The 20,266-nt window shown below is 50.3% G+C and overlaps 1 protein-coding gene across 6 annotated transcripts in view; it reads right to left on the reverse strand.

The window, feature by feature from the left end:
• Positions 1-20,266, reverse strand: part of LOC111855424 (neurexin-2-like) — a 589,098-nt gene that overhangs the window by 24,268 nt on the left and 544,564 nt on the right. For 5 of the 6 annotated variants that reach the window (XM_072706252.1, XM_023834418.2, XM_072706253.1 and 2 more), the window contains one exon: positions 11,431-11,520. The exons of the other annotated variant lie outside the window; for it this stretch is intronic. In XM_072706252.1, coding sequence (XP_072562353.1) covers positions 11,431-11,520 — 90 coding nt within the window. The remainder of the gene's footprint in view (positions 1-11,430; positions 11,521-20,266) is intronic. 6 annotated transcript variants of the gene reach the window in all.

The raw sequence follows: 20,266 nt of genomic DNA on the forward strand, positions 1-20,266 counted from the left end.
TGTCATCTCCATTGGCCCACTGTCATTTGCGAGGCCCAGAGCTAATGTGTTGCCAGGATCTATAGCATTTTGCTCTCCCTCTGCTAACGTCTGTCCTTCCCTCTCTGGTGAGCCTTCCGGTTAAAGGCTATTACAGCTAAATTGAGCCACTTATGACAATTCACCATGATGGCTCTTTAATGTGTTTCTTAAGGAGCGAGGAGGCAGCTTGCGTGCAGTCTGGTATAATGTCGGATGCTCTTCAGAGGGACGAGCTTACGGCCACGCCGGGCGCCGCGGCATCATGGCGGGAATTCGCCTGCTGTTACCAAATGCCGGACAAGACTGAATCGACACTGACGATTGCTGTAGATCTTGTTGCCTCTTCAAATACGATCAGTCACTGCTATAAGGCTGTCAAATTAAGCTTCATTAAGATGAAATCACTCTCAACCGAGGTTTGTGTCGGATGAGAACGAACAGCCCGTCCTACATCCTTTCGTCTCAGCCGAGGACTTCGTAAATTGGGCCGATTATTTGGTTAATCAGGAGCTGCAAGCCCCCCCTTGCCGTTCCACGTCTCCTGCTATATTGGGAAAATGCATAGCTGGGGAAAAAGTGCCCAATTACACTAATCATTACTTTCATTTAGGGCTGAGAGGGATAATTAGACGCCCAGCTGGAATGAGGACTTAAAAACATTCGCCAGCCCTCGTGATGGGGGGGTGGGAGGGTGGGGCATTCGGAGCCACTTCCTCGTGTGTCGCACGTGGCCTTGGCACAAGTGCCGTGACAGTTTTGAACCTTTGGATCCAGAGTGGGACTGAGCACTGGAGAGGAAGCAGAGGTACTGGGCAGACATTAGCAGGGAGATAAAGGTCACTGCGGTTTCTGTGTGTACACCCCCACAGAGAGAGAGAGAGACAGACAGACAGACAGACAGACACACACCCCCACAGAGAGAGAGAGAGAGACAGACACACACCCCCACAGAGAGAGAGAGACAGACAGACATACACCCCCACAGAGAGAGAGAGAGAGAGACAGACACACACACATACATACACACACACACATACATACACACACACACACACATACACACACAGCCATCTCCCTGACTGATATAATATTTTTCTGGACCGGACACCTCATATATACTTCTGCTTCTCTTTAACCAAAGCCTAAAGATTGGGCTCAGCATATTCCAGAAGCGGTGGAACGACTGGCCGTGGGCTAAGTGATGTTAGCTCCATCAGACATAGCTATATGGTGGCCCCAGGTTCTCCTCCATATTTAATGGACTGCTGTATTAGTGTCAGAGGCTTGGGCCTGCACCCCCCCCCCCCCCCAGCCCTTACACATTCTTACCCCCACGGTTCCCTACAGAGGTATGTCGATCCAGGGTCTCATCTACCCAGGTACTCCGTTTTTACAGCTTCAGTTTATCAACAATTCGAGCCTTTAGATTTGACATTTAGATGCAAGCAGCTGGTTGTCAGAACTGACGAGGACACCGGTTAGGTGGGAGGAGTCAAATCAGAACCTAAAAACACCCCATCAAAATGCACAGCGGTAATTAACTTCACCACCATCTCTGCGACAGCCAGATCCGAGGCGACACCTCCTTCTGGGTGCAAAAGCCAGTGACTAGCAGGGTAAATCCTCCAAGCTCCGTCTCTGATTCCGGGGAAACCGTGACATTTTCTCGTAAGAAGCTGACGTGGAGTTTTCAGAGTTCCAAGACTCACACAGACCGTTTGTTATTGCGTTTGAGGTGAGACCGCCAGTGACCTAAAGCAAGGCTTCCTCATCATATGTTACAGTGCGGGGATCCCAAACTAACTCAGTCCGTTTGTTATTGCGTTTGAGGTGAGATCGCCAGTGACCTAAAGTCAGGCTTCCTCATCATATGTTACAGTGTGGGGATCCCAAACTAACTCAGTCCGTTTGTTATTGCGTTTGAGGTGAGATCGCCAGTGACCTAAAGTCAGGCTTCCTCATCATATGTTACAGTGTGGGGATCCCAAACTCACTCAGTCTCTTTGTTATTGCGTTTGAGGTGAGACCGCCAGTGACCTAAAGCAAGGCTTCCTCATCATATGTTACAGTGCGGGGATCCCAAACTCACTCAGTCTGTTTGTTGTGTGTGAGATGAGACCGCCAGTGACCTAAAGTCAGGCTTCCTCATCATATGTTACAGTGCGGGGATCCCATTCTCACTCAGTCCGTTTGTTGTTGTGTGTGAGATGAGACTGCCAGTGACCTAAAGCAAGGCTTCCTCATCATATGTTACAGTGTGGGGATCCCAAACCCACCCAGTCCGTTTGTTATTGCGTTTGAGGTGAGATCGCCAGTGACCTAAAGTCAGGCTTCCTCATCATATGTTACAGTGTGGGGATCCCAAACTCACTCAGTTTGTTTGTTATTGCGTTTGAGGTGAGATCGCCAGTGACCTAAAGTCAGGCTTCCTCATCATATGTTACAGTGTGGGGATCCCAAACTCACTCAGGCCCTTTGTTGTTGTGTGTGAGATGAGACCGCCAGTGACCTAAAGTCAAGCTTCCTCATCATATGTTACAGTGCTGGGAACTGAAACTCCCTCAGATCTCATGCGATCCGACGAAGGACGTTAACGTTAAATTTCCAAATCTTAGTAAGTTACAGGTACAAAACTTACAGAAGTCTTCTCGAAAACATATCCTTTGCACTGTGTGAGTTTTGGTGATTTGCTCTTCAGTCGTGCCAGTGGGGGCAGGCATGGTGGGGGTGCTGTCGGTCTGAAAGGCCACAGTGCAGCCGGCAGTCGCCCTGGGGGGGAAGTGGCCTGATTGCTGGATTGAGGTGGTGAATCTGTCAGCGGTCCCGCCGAGCCCCTGAGGCCTAATGGGAGGGTTCCTCAGCGCAGAGAACCCCCCCGCCCCCCGCTGCCACTGGCCGGTCTGTGGCTTTACGGTTACGGTGACTTTGTGGGTGGCAGCTCTGCCCGCAGGGAGCTGAGAAGCCAGGGACAGGGTTCAGAAATAAGCAGGAAAAAAATGATCCTTTGATTTTTTTTGTGCAAAATACGGTTCCTCAGTGTTGCCCGCAGTCTTTGTTGCGCGATCAATTCTTTTGGAGCTGTCCGGCGGTCATCGATCTGGCACTCAAGCCGGTGCCGTGTTACAGCGGGCAGGAAACACGGCATCGCGACGGCCATGGTGAGCGCTTTGAAATGCGACCGTGCAAGTGCTGCGACCCTGCACTGGTGCCAGGAGCTGCGCCTCATTAGCATTTCCCAGGATCTCTGTACTCTTGTGGCATTAGCAGAATAATAAAAGAATCCGTGTGAAGATCAGCATTGAAAGGCAGAGCATCCTTGGGAAGGGAGAGGAACTCCCCAGGAAAAAGCAGCCGGCTTTGATCTTGAAAGGGCCGGAGATTGCATTTAGAAGCATGTCGGGGCTGGCAGGGAGCGTGCCGACTGGCAAGTGGAGAGGGGCTGCGGCCACGCAGGCCAGGCCAGGTGTGGGGGGGCTGCACCCTGGGGGGGGGGGACGGGCGCTAGGGCCGGGGCCGAAGCAGGAAAAGAATATCGCGGGTCAGGGATAGACAACGGCATGAGGATTATGCCGAGAAAAGGAAGGAAGACAGGGAGCAGGAGAGAGGAGAGGGAGAGGGAGAGAGCGAGAGAGAGAGAAGGAATGGGAGACCACAGGGATAAAGCACTGAGTGGAGAGAAGGAGTGAGCGAATGAGAAAGGGACAGAGAGAGAGAGAGAGAGAGAGAGAGAGACAGACATGTCTGCAGCAGAGGCAGGATATAATCCAATTTAATTATTTTAATCAGTACTAAGGCTAATATATTTTCAATTTTTAATTATACAGCCTTTCTCTTATAGTTAAAGGCATATCTTAGAAGGCTCTCCTGCTTCATTTTAGTAATTATTATATAAAATCTGTTTTCCTCACGGAAACTGATGTTTATTAGTGTTCATAAACTGTCAGCACAAAATTACATCTTCTATGCTGAAAAAGTCTGAAGAAATGTATTGGGAAGAAGTATTACCAATAAAAATGCTTCCCAATGTTCTGTTCACTACAATAACAAAATATACTGCTTTGTGTATAAATCCATTATAATATATAATTCCACACAATTCTTTTCTACTAATTATGTACTCACTATACATACCAGTTACCTTACCAGTTAACATGCTAAGTACTATACATTAATTTTATTTGACCTTTCAAAGTTTTGAGATATTTACAGAATAAACCCGGCTTTCCCCTCTCCAGTGGCACCCACCCATTTTTAGTTGGGGGGGTCGCGGGGCCCGGAGCCAATCCTGGAAGCTGCAGGCACAAAGCAGGGAACAACCCAGTGGGTGGTAACTGGGTGAGCCCATAACGACATGGGGAGAACATGCAAACTCCACACACATGGAGCCATGCTGGAGAATCTTGGTTCCAAGGGTGTGAGGCAACAGGCTGAGCACCTCCATGTCGCCCCCCCAAAAGCAGTGGTTTATATAGAATGTAAGCTGGTTGTCCTAAATGAGCTTTAAAAACAGGCAAAACACTGCATTCACTAAAGTGAAGTCATAATCTTTCACAAGAGGTCTAAGTGTTTTATTTGTCGTCAATTTTACCGCCACTTTCCAAAAACACCGACAGAGTGTTGGCTGTCATCACGCTTGGGTAGATGGGGGTCTCAGCGATAGCTGGCCTTCAGCGTCACTCTGTGTTCCCATTTACAGACGGCTTTGCCAGTTGGACTACATTTCCTTCTTTTTTTCCACAGACCAAAATTGCATACTTCTGCTGACTGGGTTGAGGTAACATGACAAATATCACATATCTCTTCTGTACCTCAGTAAGTCCTGAGTGCTCCATTGATGTTCCAGCTCAAGCTTAGGCAGAAGTGTATACTCATACTCCATTTCCACTGTTTGACTATGAGTGTTCCAATCCAATCAAGGGAAAAGTGCACACTCCTTCTGTTTCACAGTAGGGTTTAAGGTGTTCCAATCCAACTAAGGAAAGATCACACTCCTGCTGTTTCACAGTAGGGCTTAGGGTGTTCCAATCTCACCGAGGAAAGGTGCACACTCCTCCTGTGTCACAGTAAGGTTTATGATGTTCCAATCTCACTGAAGAAAGGTGCACACTCCTGCAGTCTTACAGTAAGGGTTAGGGTGTTCCAATCTCACTGAAGAAAGGTGCACACTCCTGCAGTCTTACAGTAAGGGTTAGGGTGTTTCAATCTCACTGAGGAAAGGTGCAGACTCCTGTTTCACAGTAAGGTTTATGATGTTCCAATCTCACTGGTGAAAGGTGCACACTCCAGTTTCATGTATGGTTTAGGGGGTATACTCCTGCAGTTTAATGGGATGGTTTATATCCCACAGGCACCTAAATACATCAGGAGTGTGGTAATTTAATATCATTGCCTCAGTACTATAAGACTAGTATCAAAAGCCAGACACGGGGAAAAAAAATCAAACCATCCATTTTTTTTCTGGATATTTGGAATCAGCGAAGTATCACATGGCAAAATGTAAAGAACTTTCCTTGTGTTTGAGTGCCATGTTTGCTTGGCAAAGTCAAAGGTCAGCTGGGGAGGGACTGGGTGCTGGGGGGGTTAGGAGAGTAAAAGATGGGAAAGATGAAGCAGGTGTGGGGAGGAGGGGACTTGAGGCTGTGAAAAGGAGGGTAAATGATTTGGAAAAAGACAGCATCCATCTTCCTTGACCACTGAATCCAGCAGAGGGTCACAGTCAGTCCCGAGCCCGGCCCAGGAAGGGCCTTAGGCGCGTCCATCGCAGGCAGCACACGCCAAAGCTACAGGCAAGTTAGCCATGTCAAGAGGAAAGCGGTGGACCACGTCACAGAGGGGGCCGGGCAAAGCCCCCAGAGGTAGGATTTAAAAGTCCTGTGGCTGGAAATGCGAGCTGAGAGTGATGCCCACTGGGGGGCCTGCGAAGGGGAGGGGCAGCCTGTGAAGGGGAGGGGCAGCCTGCGAAGGGGAGGGGCAGCCTGCGAAGGGGAGGGGCAGCAGTGCCTCACAGACGGAGCTGCAGCGAGTGGAGGCCCGGGACGAGGCTGTCTTCACACGTCTCCAAAGGCACGTTCCTGCTGATCTGCAGTCATAGAAGCTGCAGAATATCTCAAATATATCGGTCCCATGGTCACCAAGCCTTGGTGAGTTAATTAAATGGCAGAAAATTCTACCGCTGAGCTCCTACGTTTTGTTGACTTTGTTTTTCCCCCACGGCCATGGAAATATTTTGCCAGAATTGAGAGGTGTCTGTCTCAGTCCAATAAACCAGCTCAGAAACAGCACGATCAATCATCACTGTTGCTTTTAGGTTAAAATTCAGGAGAAGGTAACACACACACACACACACACACACACACACACATACAGACACTCACACACACACACACACACACACACACACAGACACACACACACACACACACAGACACTCACACACACACACACACACACACATACAGACACTCACACACACACACACACACACACACACACACACATACACACACACACAGACAGACACACAGACACACACACACACACACACACACACATACAGACACTCACACACACACACACACACACACACAGACACTCACACACACACACACACACACACAGACACACACACATACAGACACTCACACACACACACACACACACACACACACACACACATACAGACACTCACACACACACACACACACACACAGACACTCACACACACACACACACAGACACACACACAGACAGACACACAGACACACACACACACACACACACACACACACACAGACACTCACACACACACACACACACACACAGACACTCACACACACACACACACACACACACAGACACTCACACACACACACACACAGACACTCACACACACACACACACACACACACAGACAGACACACAGACACACACACACACACACACACACACACAGACAGACACACACACACACAGACACTCACACACACACACACACACAGACAGACACACACACATACAGACACTCACACACACACACACACACACACAGACACTCACACACACACACACACACACACAGACACACACACAGACAGACACACAGACACACACACACACACACACACACACACACACAGACAGACACACACACACACACACACACACACACACACACACACACAGACACTCACACACACACACACACACACACACAGACACTCACACACACACACACACACACACACAGACACTCACACACACACACACACAGACACTCACACACACACACACACACACACACACAGACAGACACACAGACACACACACACACACACACACACACACAGACAGACACACACACACACAGACACTCACACACACACACACACACACAGACAGACACACACACATACAGACACTCACACACACACACACACACACACAGACACTCACACACACACACACACACAGACACACACACAGACAGACACACAGACACACACACACACACACACACACAGACAGACACACACACACACAGACACTCACACACACACACACACACAGACAGACACACACACATACAGACACTCACACACACACACACACACACACAGACACTCACACACACACACACACACAGACACACACACAGACAGACACACAGACACACACACACACAGACACACACACACAGACACAGACACACACAGACACTCTCACACACACACAGACACACACACACACAGACACACAGACACACACATTCAGAATCAGGAGATGAAACAGTAAATGTTAAAGGGACCTTGGTCTCTTAATTGTTTCCCAATTTTCATTGTTAAATTAAATCATTAGTCACCAACAGTGTCAAAGGAGCAGAAACCATATTTAGGTGCAATTTAGATTCGCTGTTTGCATTTTAATCAGCACAGCTCATTTTTCAGGCAAAAAAACTTTTTTTTTTTAACCCTCTGAGTTTTTACATTTGTCTGGTGGGACATACTGGACCGGCTTCCTCAAGGTTATAATTCGTTTAGCGCTGACTGTTTATCAGTGTGTTTATTCAGCCTAATTATCTTTATGTTTTCAAAAACTGGGGAAATTATTAGCAGTTACAGCAGGGTTTGGGTTAGCGGGGATGTTTTTGTGCGGACAGTGGGTAGAAGTTGAGGCTCGTTGAGGCTAGTGATGCTAAACTGCTATTCTGGAGATGTTGTTTACACGCTGGAGGGCCGGGTGCGGCGGCGAGGAGGCTGGGAGTGCCCACACTCGGTTTCTGGGGCAAAGTGGCCAGCTGGCAGGTGCCTCACCAGCTCGGCTCGAGGAAGAACCACTGCAAGGCGTCTTACGGAAAGCTGCTTGTTGCTCCCTCATGTTTTTAGCTCATTGCACCGACGTGCAGGTAAAGACTGCAGGCTGAAAAATGTGTTATTGATTATTGGTGTGATTATAGGATTGTTATCACGATTCGAGGGTAGAGTAGAGTGTCAGAACAAGAAGCCAAGGTCTGCCGCAGTAGCAGGGGCATTTCAGGCTATTGAAAAGATCTGGGGTTAAGTCATGATTATTTGATTACCTGGGGATTGACTGTTTTTTTTGTGTTAAGGGCTAAAACACTCTGGGCTATCGCCCCGAGGTGTTCGGAGCTAATGCCCCGAGGTGTTAGGACCTATCGCCCCGAGGTGTTCGGAGCTAATGCCCCGAGGTGTTCGGAGCTATCGCCCCGAGGTGTTCGGAGCTAATGCCCCGAGGTGTTCGGAGCTATCGCCCCGAGGTGTTAGGACCTATCGCCTTGAGGTGTTCGGAGCTATCGCCCCGAGGTGTTAAGACCTATCGCCCCGAGGTGTTAGGACCTATCGCCCCGAGGTGTTCGGAGCTAACCACGCCCATGCCCTGTAGCCTAATACTGCAGACCAGCCGACCACGGCATGTTACTCCCTTACAAATGGCTCTGCTCCGCGTCCATGCTAAACGCTAGCAGCAGACCCTTGCTCTGCGACGCCTCCTGCAGGATCCAGCGTGCAGTGGCAGGGCTACCTGCATTAGGGGGCGCTCTAAGGCCAAAAGGGCTGTGTGACACACTCAACAAAAGATGTTTGCCCATCGCTTTCGGACGATTTCCCCCATTAAAGGAATTCCTATTATCATCAGAGCAGCCACAGTAGGCTAATGTAACAGGGGCTGAGTTTAAGGCTGTTTTAGTCCAACAGCCTGTTTTTTTCTGTTAGGGATTTTATACAGATGTGTATACAAGCCCTACAGGGAGATTCAGAAGGGCTGGCCTCTGCGAATTCACTAGTGACAGCCGTGTTCATCGTCACGACTAAGAACTTCCACCAAAGAACCTCAACTTCTCCTCCCAGCCTCAAAGCACCTCGGCGGCTCTACGAATGAGGTTTCGATTTTTAAAAGCCCTCAGCGGTTTGGACGTGGGTTTGTTTTGCTGTTAGGTGGTTAAATTCTGCTGGCTTATTTAGTTCTGCCTTTATCTACTGGTTTAACTTTAACCCTTTGAGTAAAAAAATTCCACTTCCTTTCCGTGTTTCCCTTTCACTCGTAGGTCGTGCTTTCTTGGCAGAAGTTACTCGCGTTGCGTGTTCCTGCATATAATTTCACTATCACTTTGACAACAAAATATGTTATTCAAATGACGGTACACGGAGCAGCTGTCGCAATTCAGCTTGCAGACTGTGTGAGTGATCACGCAAAGCTGTCGTTTCACAGTTTAACTTTACACAGCCTAGCCTAGTCTTGACCTTCTTTTTTTTCCACCCATGGTTCCTTTATCTATGACCAATACTGCTTTTTTCCCATAATCCCTGCATGGAATGACAGGCATACTTTGCCCAAGGATTTCATTGTGGAAAGTGGTGCACTGTAAAATTCTTTAACGTGGCTCGTAAGAGGTGGTTTTTGTACTGGAGAAGCTGGGAATTTTTTCTTTTTAAATTGTGCTCTACTCATCTTTTATGGGGAAGATGTTCTGCAAAAAAAAAAAATACATAATTTTATGTCGTTTCATTTTGTTGCGGAAGAAGTTAACGGCATGTACGCATCGCCTTGACTTGTTTTCCAAAGTAGTGTCGCCGATAAATTTGAATTTGAAATTTATTTAAATTTTATAAACAAGAATATAGCAAAATAAACACCAAAATGGAAGCAGGAAAGGAGGATTAAGACTGGAAATAGAGCAAGTTTAACCACCTTCAGCAGGCCAAACACAGACAAATACAAGCGGCAGGTATGTTTAATACTCAAAGGGTTAAAGATGGACGACGTTTCAGTCGTTTAAATTGGGTCAAATCCCACCACCAGAAAATCCTGCAGATTGGTGGGTGGTACAAATCCTCAATCACAGAAAATCAGTCCCTTTAACTTTTAAAGACTTTTCATAGGTTAATTATTTATATGATCTTTTTTTGTTTTGCAGTAGTCTTTTTATTGTGTTTAAAAGTATATTTAGAGTAGTGTTTGCCAACACGGTCTAGGGGACCCCCAGCCAGTCTACGTTTTTGCTCCCTCCCATCTCCCAAAGTAGACCGCCTGGTGGCCCCCGAGGGCCGGGTTGGGAAACGCTGATTTAGAGGGATCCACAGTCGAAAAGGACACAGGACACAGGGACAAAATCAGAATGAACCCCAATCAGTGCCGTACAGTTATTCAGAGGGATGTGGTTAGCAGATTTTACACGACTCTAGTGTCTGGTTTAGTTAAGTTTAAAGCTCTGAAGAGGCGCAGTGCCAGTTTTCGGCCTGTCAAAGCCTCGCTCCCGTTGGTTTGTGACTGGGCGTGTCGCGGCGTTCCCTGTTAAAGGAAGTGCACCCGGCAGAATCCGCCCCATCGGGACTGTTACGCGAGAGAGACCAGTTTCATGCCTTCCCCTTTGTGCTCGACTTGCGCTCAATTTCACGTTGCAGGGTCTGATATCACAGCTCTGCCCATCTTACATGGGTAATTAGTGCATCTCCCGATCGTGTGTGTGCTCAGATAACAGACTAACGCCGCCCTCAATGTTTGCGCCGTAATTGAATTGGATGAGTACTGAAAATGTGTTGTCACTGCAATTTTTCGGCCATACATCATTAGGAAATGTTAAAAATATGTATATTAAAAAAAAAATACATGTTTTTTGTGCACGTTGCAGTACAAATGAATGGTGAATGTATTTCTTGTCAAACTGGATATGTGAAGGAGTTACAGTTAATATTAGCTTTCATCTTTCGCCTTATAAGGTGTCAGAGTAGACGCCTTTTTTGGTCAAATGGGTGGGGCATATTGATTGAGGGGAACAGGCAAAAGCCAATCAGAGCACTTCCTACATCGCTATAGGGCACTGCACCTCTTACAGAGACCTGGTGACTTAAGCAGCTGGTTAAATCATTGATTAGTTAATTAATTGGTTTTTATTACCTTTGTCGAGTAGCCACTCGTCAACTACCCGACCAAGTCTGTACGGGATTCTTTGTCTGGCAATAGCCAGGCGCTCATTATCAAAGCTCCCTTTAAAGAATTTAGAGAGACAGATTCAGCAGGTTAAAATCTGGAAGGTCAAAGGTTACAAGGTTATAAAAAACATGTCAACGTTTAGCAGATTAGGTACTTTAAATCAGCTTTAGCTTGTAGGAGAACTGTATTTTTTTCTCATTTATTGTCCTGTTGCTGATTTAATGGTTAGAAAGTTAACAGCAAACTAGTTACCATGTTATTTAGTTGTTTTTTAATGGCGAGTTAAAATATTTAGAATAATTTATAAACAGCATATTTACTATAAACTATGTTTCGGTTATTAAAACACAGCTGATTTCAGTGAAACTGACACAGATTCTAACAGTACACATCAGGACATGAAGAAAAACCTAAAAGCATCTATACCAAACAGTGCAGTATTATTAGTAACAGTACTCATTTCCAAAAGGGCAACAATGCATAATGGAAGCGTATAATTCACACACAAAATGCATATTTTCACAGTTTGAAAGGCAGGAAGACATTTTCACACTGAGCCCACAAATAGGACCTTTGGGCTGATGGCACGTCCAAGGCCGAGGCCGGTGGCTGATTTAACGCTTTCTGTTTCGCCACACTGTGGCTGTGGCTGTCACCAATCTGTCAGGACGGGGGACACGGAGGCCAGGGGTCGGCAAACGAAATGAAACAGGACACGAGCCGGACGGTTTCCGCGTAACAGATGTGCCGGGGAATCCATCGAGGCCACGATGGCAACTTTCTGTCACAGGCCATCATCACGACCTGAATGCCTCATTCATGAAGGACACCCAAAACAGAAGCACATCACCACCGCGGTGACAGCCTCCCTCTCCTCATTCTTATTCCTCCCACAATGCACTGCAGAGCTCAATATGACCTGGCTTGTTGCTGTAGCCACAATCTCTTGGGGGTTCAGCTGGGCATGTTTAACAGCCCCACTGTGGCTGGCCCGCGCTCTGAGGGGGGCACGGGGGGGCTGGGGGGTGTAGAACCTCACCCAGAGAGACACTGGGTCACACCGAAAGACAGACACCATGGCCGCAACAACTGAGAAATCTGTGTGTGTCTGTACGTGTTTGTGAGAGTGTATGTTTGTGTGTCTATGCATGTGTATGTGTGTGAGAGAGTGTATGTTTGTGTGTCTATGCATGTGTGTGTGTGTCTGTGTACATGTGGGAGTATATAGGCGTGTGTGTATATGCGTGTGTGTATACATGTATGTGTATGTATTTATATATATGATTGTGTCTGTGTGTGCATGTGTGTGTCTATGAGTGTATGTGTGTGTGTATGCATGTGTATGTGTGTGTGTTTGTGTATTTGTGTCTGTGTATGTGTGTGATTGTGACTGTGTGTATTTGTGTGTGTGTGTATGTGATTGTGACTGTGTGTGTGTATGTGTGTGTGTGTGATAGAGGAGGTTGTAAAAAGGCAGCGATTGATCATGATCCAGCACCTAAATATGTGAGTAGAGGAACCTGGAACTGTTAGCTGAGCTAAAAGAGAGAGGGGCAGTGAGAGTAGAGAGGGGCAGTGAGAGTAGCGAGGGGTTGTGACAGTAGCGAGGGGCAGTAAGAGTAGCGAGGGGCAGTGAGAGTAGCGAGGGACAGTGAGAGTAGCGAGGGGCAGTGAGAGTTGCGAGGGACAGTGAGAGTAGCGAGGGGCTGTGAGAGTAGCGAGGGGTTGTGACAGTAGCGAGGGGCAGTAAGAGTAGCGAGGGGCAGTGAGAGTAGCGAGGGGCAGTGACAGTAGCGAGGGGCAGTAAGAGTAGCGAGGGTCAGTGAGAGTAGCGAGGGACAGTGAGAGTAGCGAGGGGCAGTGAGAGTAGAGAGGGGCAGTGAGAGTAGTGAGGGGCATGACCGTCACACGGTTTGCTAATTTTCTAACCCAAATTTAGCAAAGGACAGGGTGCAGGGTCAGTGCATGCTGGGTAAAAGGCAAGGGTGGGCGGTGTCCATTTGCATCTCTGCACACGCCTGATGTAGAGGCGGGAATGGAGGACAATTCCAGGCGGCTTCAGCACTATGCAGGAATGACCCGATGACAACGAATGAGGGGGATGGACCTTCCGTCTGATCATGTGAGTAACGACACAAGTGCTGCCCCTACTGGCAGCAATTGGAATATCCAAGAGTAAGCTCTGGGGGTGGTGAGGAGGAATGAAAAAGTGAAAACATAACGCGGCGTATCAGGGAGTCAGCACCCGGATCACGCTGATGGCATTAAATCTATCACTGCATGTAATTATTTCTTTATTTTTTTGCCTTGAGGAGTCATGCCACACTGGTGTGTGCAGGCGGCAGGTGGGGAATGCAGAGGGGAACGCAGGCGGAGGATGGAGGTGGGTAATGCAGGCGGGGAAAGCAGTTGGGGAACGCAGGCTGCGCCAGTACCAGATGCTGAGAGGACGCAGGAATGGAGAGGCACACGGCAACTCTCTCCAGCAACATCAGGACTGAGGGAGTAGCAGGAACAGGCCGAAACAGGTAGGAAGTGGTAGGAAGAGGCAGGGTAGAGGCAGGATAGAGGTAGGAGCAGACAGGAAAAGGTAGGAAGAGGTAGGAGCAGACAGGAAAAGGTAGGAAGAGGTAGGAGCAGACAGGAAGAGGCAGAAACAGGCAGGAAGAGGCAGGAAAAGGTAGGAAGAGGCAGGATAGAGGCAGGACAGAGGTAGGAGCAGACAGGAAAAGGTAGGAAGAGGTAGGAGCAGACAGGAAGAGGCAGGAAGAGGTAGGAAGTGGCAGAAAGAGGCAGGAAGAAGTAGGAGGAGGTAGGAGCAGGCAGGAAGAGGCAGAAACAGGCAGGAAGAGGCAGGAAAAGCCCCTCACCTGTAATCCCCATTAATGCAGCAAGACCAGGAAATAAGTTGAGTGCTGCTGACTGACTGCGCCTGCACACACAGCTGCATGGGGAAATGTCACAAATAAATACAGGGAGTAAATCTCGTCCATGGCTGCTAAACTCCCCGTGGTCAGCCTATGTGATTACTGCCAAAATGATCTCGACAAAATAATGACAGATAGCATCGGGGGGTGATTGGTGACCGATTTAATGGGAGTTTCATATTAAAAAGGGGAGGGTAGATGTGACATCACAGGAACTTGAAGTGACGCTGCATGAATCAGAAAGTGCTGGAAGCCGTGTGTAGTGGGTGGGCTGTTTTGAGCGTGCTGATTGGGGCCGTCAAACACGCAGGGCTTGTATAAGCAGGGTCACTGGGACCCTAACCCCCGAAGCACAGGGCACCGGGTTGGGCGACACCCAGGGCCTGATGCCAGCCTGTCACTGGCCGCCACACTTCCACATACATCCATGCTGCCCCATGGCCAGTTTAGAGACACCAATTAGCCTGACTGCATGTCTCTGCACTGGGATTAGAAACCAACATGGGCGGTGTGATTCCAACCTCCAACACTGGAGGCAAGGAACAACAGAGCCCCCCCCTGAGCCCCCATGCCGCCCCAGGACACAACTATACGTCTGGGGAAAAAAAAAACTACAGTACATTATACTGCTGCTTTCTATTTGAAATTCCATTACTTCTGTGCCCTTGACTCGTCTTATATAACATGCAGAAGCGAGGCCCGTTTCCTGTGATCAGTTCATAGGCAGGATGCAGACGACATCCCAGCAGAAGCGGGCCGGTCTCCCAGGGTTACCGGGGGCTGGCTAGACCCCCAAACAGGCGTAATGAGCGCCTAACCGCCCGTGTGCCGCATGCACGGCAGCCGCCGGAGCCGCATTATGCAATCGCTTTGTCTCCCTCGCACGGCTGGGAATAAATGTCTCCTGAAGGGAGGGGCGTGGGGGCGTGGGGGGGGGGGTGTTTATTACAGCTGAACCTCGTACCCGGACCCAGGGGAACCTCACAGGTGGAGGCTAATTCCTTTTGCGCATGGCGGGGGGATTTGGCGATACGCACCGATTGGGCAAAATAACAGCGTGATTAATTTTTAGCCCCCCCCAGCCCAGGGTTGCCCCCCTGCGACCCACTGGAGGAGCGGAACTAAACCTGGCCTAGAACAAGTGGGGGCTTTTTCCCGCAGCTAAAGAGATTTGTCGGAACACCATAGCAAATACGGGGGCTGATTTCCCAGCATGCTCTCTTTGCCTCTCAACCCCACCTCCTGTGTCGCTCAATCCCCCCCCCCCCAGCCCAGCCCTCTGCTTTTTCCATCCACAGGCAAACACTGGCCTTTGTGAGGCAAACTAGGGTAGTGAGAGCAGCCGCTGTCCTCACCGGCGTTGCTCAGGCCTGCTGCGGACTCAGGCTGTGGGGAGGGCCCCCCCCCCCCTGCCTGGGGTGCCAGTCTATCACAGGGCTCACACACGCCCTGCACCACACTGCCCAGGGTGGTGTGCGGCTCAGCATGCTAGTGTTTGTGATCAGAAGGTCATTGGTTCAAATCCCAGGATCAGAAGACTGATTTAAGCTTTGGACCTCTGAGCGAGGCCCGTGACCCACACCTGCTTCTGGCATCGGCTGTCTCTGCTTGATCCTTTTTCAGAATCGTACACCGCTTGGATAAAAGTGTCTGTTAAATAAAAGGTAAATAGGAAAAACAAGCTCCGTGAATGAGAGGGAGCAGAGGAAAATGCCGGAAACACAAGCCTCAAACCGGCAGCCTCGGAGGGGGGAGGCCATTGTGCTAATCGCTGAGCCACAGCGCCACCTTTCAGGCCAGGGAGGAACGCAAAGAGGAGCCTGAGTCTGAGCCAGGCAGGAGGTACCTGGGGCGGACTTCAGGATGGGGGCAGAGACCTGGAGGCGACATTTCGGAGTGGAAACTCTCCAGAAGAGCAGATGGAGGATCTCTTTAGCTGTGGCTTCTTCACCTACGCCCCGAGGAAGATGCGGGCGAGGGCGGGGAGCCAGCAGTGTGTGCAGGCTGTCACGGGGCGGAGATTTTTAGATGGGGGATCCAGGGAGGGGCTCTCATCACCGACAGGACGTGCCGTCAAAGCTCGAGAGGAGAATGTGAGAAAGGTGGCCTTCCAGCTGCATGCCGAGTCCGCAAGCTTTCACACCCTAAGAGACGCGAGGTTTTCACAGCCACAGTGTGTGTGTGTGTGAGTGTGTTTGTATGTGTCTTTGGGGGGGGGGGCAGAGGCCTGGAAACAGCTGCAGGGGGGGAGAGAGCGATAAACAGTGGGCGCATTTGTGCCCCCGCAGGCCAGAAGGAGCAGTGCGATTTTTTTTACACCGAATTTCTTGTGGTTCTCTTAGAGGTCATAGGGATGGAAAAATAAAAAAGAGCAGCTTCTAGTAAAGTAATGAGGGGGGGGGGGGGGTCAGCTTTACGATAAACTTACAGCTGAACGATGTCGCATGCTTGGGTCGCATGCTTGGGTCGCATGCTTGGGTCGACATCCGCGGTCATAAAAAAGCGAGTGAGAATCGCGGAAGGTTCCGGATTGACACGTCAAGTGTCGCTGCCTGATCATAAACTACAGCTGAGTCCAAGCAGGTGGGTGTGTGTGTGTGGCGGGGGGGGGATATAAATCACGGCGCGGGCTCCGCCTGTCGCGGTGCATACCCTTTAATTCACAGGATCTCTCCGTACGGCTGTTACAGACGGGGTTTGGTGGCTTTATTAGGCAGAAGGGGACACAGCCAGCTTCCCCAAGCAGATCCCCAAATCTATTAAAGGCCGTTTCATTACCTGCCGTGTCTGTGAAGGGGGGGGGGGGGGGGCACTCCCGGGAGGCCGGCCCTCACCTGAGAAACACCGCTGCGAAGTCAAACTGTCCCCGTAACGAAAAGGAAGAAAAATCCAGGTTTGCCACCGCCCCCCTCTTCCACAAAGACGACCACACTCCGCTGATGTCATCATTTACGTTTCGTTTTCTGTGCCGGAAGCTTTTATCAATCGCAACCTTTTGGTCCAATCAGTGTGAAATTGTGCAGCCGGCCCTTTCGGACGGAACGGGACGCTCCAGCGTAAGCGGCGACTTGGCATCGCGCTGCCTGACCTGCGGAGTCCGTGCCATCTCTAATGCCTCCCCCCCCCCCCCCCCAGAAGGGAAATGGGGGATCCCACAGCGCAGAGACATGCAGCAGGAGAGTCAGCAGGGCGGGGGCAGTGAAATGGCTCCAGTGCCTCACAGCTGGAGGCACTGGACTGCCGTCTCTGTGGACCGGCGCCTCTTCAGACGGCCGAAATCACCTGCAGGACGCCGATAAGGCGCCCCATTACCCCCCCCCCCCCCAGGGGAGTCTCGGCTGCTCTGCTTTGCTTGTTGGAATTGATGGCGCTTGAAGACGCTTGCTATCGATCAGGGCTGAGGTTCGCCTGTGCATGGAAATTCAAAGCGCAGGAAAGAAAATATTTCAATTTTCAGGAGGCCCTGCTTCCACATATAACCCCCCCCCCCCCCCATCACAGAGCACTGGGCAGCCTGGCAGGGCTCGCTTCTGTGTCCCGCCCTGCTGGGGGGCAGGGAGCTGTAACGCGGATCAGGGAGACCGAAGTTAGCAGGTCATTGTTTTAGGCACATCCAACCACTGCACTGGTCGTTCACCCAGTTCACCCAGTTCTCCCAATTCAAAGCCCCCCCTGCCTTGTCATCCTGGTCACACTGATGCAGCCTGGCAGCCCCAAGCATCCGTCCCGTAGAGCCAGCCATCTCAACTAGCCAATGATGCGTGTCGATTCCTCTCGCCGCATTTCCGGTTCCTTTACTGGCCAATCCCACACTTCAGTTCAGCTATTCTTTTCAGCGCAGCCTTGTCCACCCTCCCCCCTCAAAAAAACCCCCACCTTCTTCCACCCCAGCCCCCATGGCACGTCCAGTTTCTCAACTACTGGGTCGTGACCCAAAGATGGGTAGGGGGACCATTTTCACTGGGTCATGGAATGCGGGGAAAAATATATCTTTAAAATTTTTTCTAACGTTCGACTTATTTTGTTTTCTAAAAATGCACGACGGCATTGTGCTACTAGTACTATTTACTGCAGTATTTTTGCAAAAAAAATTTGGTTCACAATTTAGTTGAGTGACTCAGTGACCAGGGACAAGCATGGATCCTGAGGCTGAAGCGGGTAAAACCCCTCCCTGCTCTACACCGTCTTCACAGGCCGGATCCGCTACACACTTCGATCCGGACGGCATTCCGACTCTCTGCTCTCCTCTGGTGTTACCCTGATGCATCTCTGTCTGTGTGAAACGCAAGACACTTAGCAGCGTGTGTAAAAATAAACGCACAGCTGAAATAAATTCCCAGAAGAAGAAACGACGGCCCAAGGAATCACCGCTGGCAGCCTTGCGGAAGGTGGAGCCCAGGGCCGGCCACAGGGGGCGCTCACGCGACATCCAGAGCCGCAGATGGAGTCGTAGAGCCGGGGTGACACGGCGTTACGCATTATCCCGCTGTTTCCCCCATCATTATCCCCGTGACGAATGTGTCACCGTCAGAGCCCGGCTGTCCCGATGCGAGCCGGCAAATTGGCACAACACAAATGGCTGTTTTAGCGCCTTGACAAAGGAGACGAAGGTGTGGGAGGAACAGCTTGACAAATAGTATTAGCGAGAGCGGTGGAGACGAGCGCGGCAGTCCCGCGGCAAACGGGGCCGCGTTTAGATCCGATAACGGGTCCCACGGACGAGTCACACGGCACAGCGGGGGTGCGACTGCGGTACATCAGAGTGGGAGCCCCTCCCTGCCCTTAAAGCAACGCTGAATGGGGCATCGGCAGCACTGCTGCTCTGGTGTTTTAGACAGACGTCGGGGGGGGGGGGGGCAGCTCTGGTGAGACCGTTAGCACTCGCACGGAACCGCGGCTTCCACTAAGACCGCCAGGCGGGCCCTGCCCCGGCGCGAACGGTCCAGCACCGAGACATCCGATACCAGGAAGTGTTGGATACTGGGAAACATCCGATACTGGGTAATCGAATCTCGGGTTTCGACTTGCAGTGAGGGATTTATCGCGGTCGATCCAGGCCCAGGGGAACATCCATAAGCTAAGCAATGAAATAGCTTCGAACAAGCTGGGTGTGATGAAAGAGAAAGCGGACAGAAATGCGAGCCTACATCGTGGGCACTGTGGACGTGGAAAATGTCTTCCTCCGAGAGGCTGAACCCGGAGTGCGCCAGGTCCCCAGGTGTGCGATGGCAGGCGAGAGCTTTTCTCTGATTTCATCAGCCAATCACAAGGCCCCTGAGACTCAGACATTTTGACGGCGAGGAGCCTGAACTGTAAAAATAGCTACGGAGCTGCATCCTAAGCCCGGGATCGATGGCTGCTGTCTGTTAGAGGGGTGAATCGGGGAGGTCGATACGCAAGAGGGACCTGGGTTTAGAGACAGAGTTCTGTGGGGGCGCCGTAGGGGCGCCGTGGGGAAGCGCTGCTTAGGTGAGGAGGACGAGGTATGGCCGGGGCTGGAATATTCCAGAAGCTCCCACGCCACCCACACTGCAGTGAGCTAACTGGTATGTTCGAGATATACTGGTGAGCGTCTGGGTCACAGTAGTGGACTACGGTAACATTTTGGGGAAATGATCCACCTCCTCTCCCAACCCCCCAGCGAACCACCTGCCTCTGGTTAAATTCAAATCCATCGGCAGCAAGATGCATGCGGCGATGCGGCTGGGGGTGTGTGTGTGTGTGGGGGGGGGGGGAACTTGTCAATTAAAGATATGAGACTCTTCGCCAGAAGTTTATCAGCGTCCTCCATGTGCAGAACTCTCCGGATGCCCGGCTTGCTCACACGACCAGCCCGGAATGGAATATAAATCAATTTCCTCCGTGGAAAAAGG

The sequence above is a fragment of the Paramormyrops kingsleyae genome, chromosome 24 (genome assembly GCF_048594095.1).
Source record: "Paramormyrops kingsleyae isolate MSU_618 chromosome 24, PKINGS_0.4, whole genome shotgun sequence".
Taxonomy (NCBI): domain Eukaryota; kingdom Metazoa; phylum Chordata; class Actinopteri; order Osteoglossiformes; family Mormyridae; genus Paramormyrops; species Paramormyrops kingsleyae.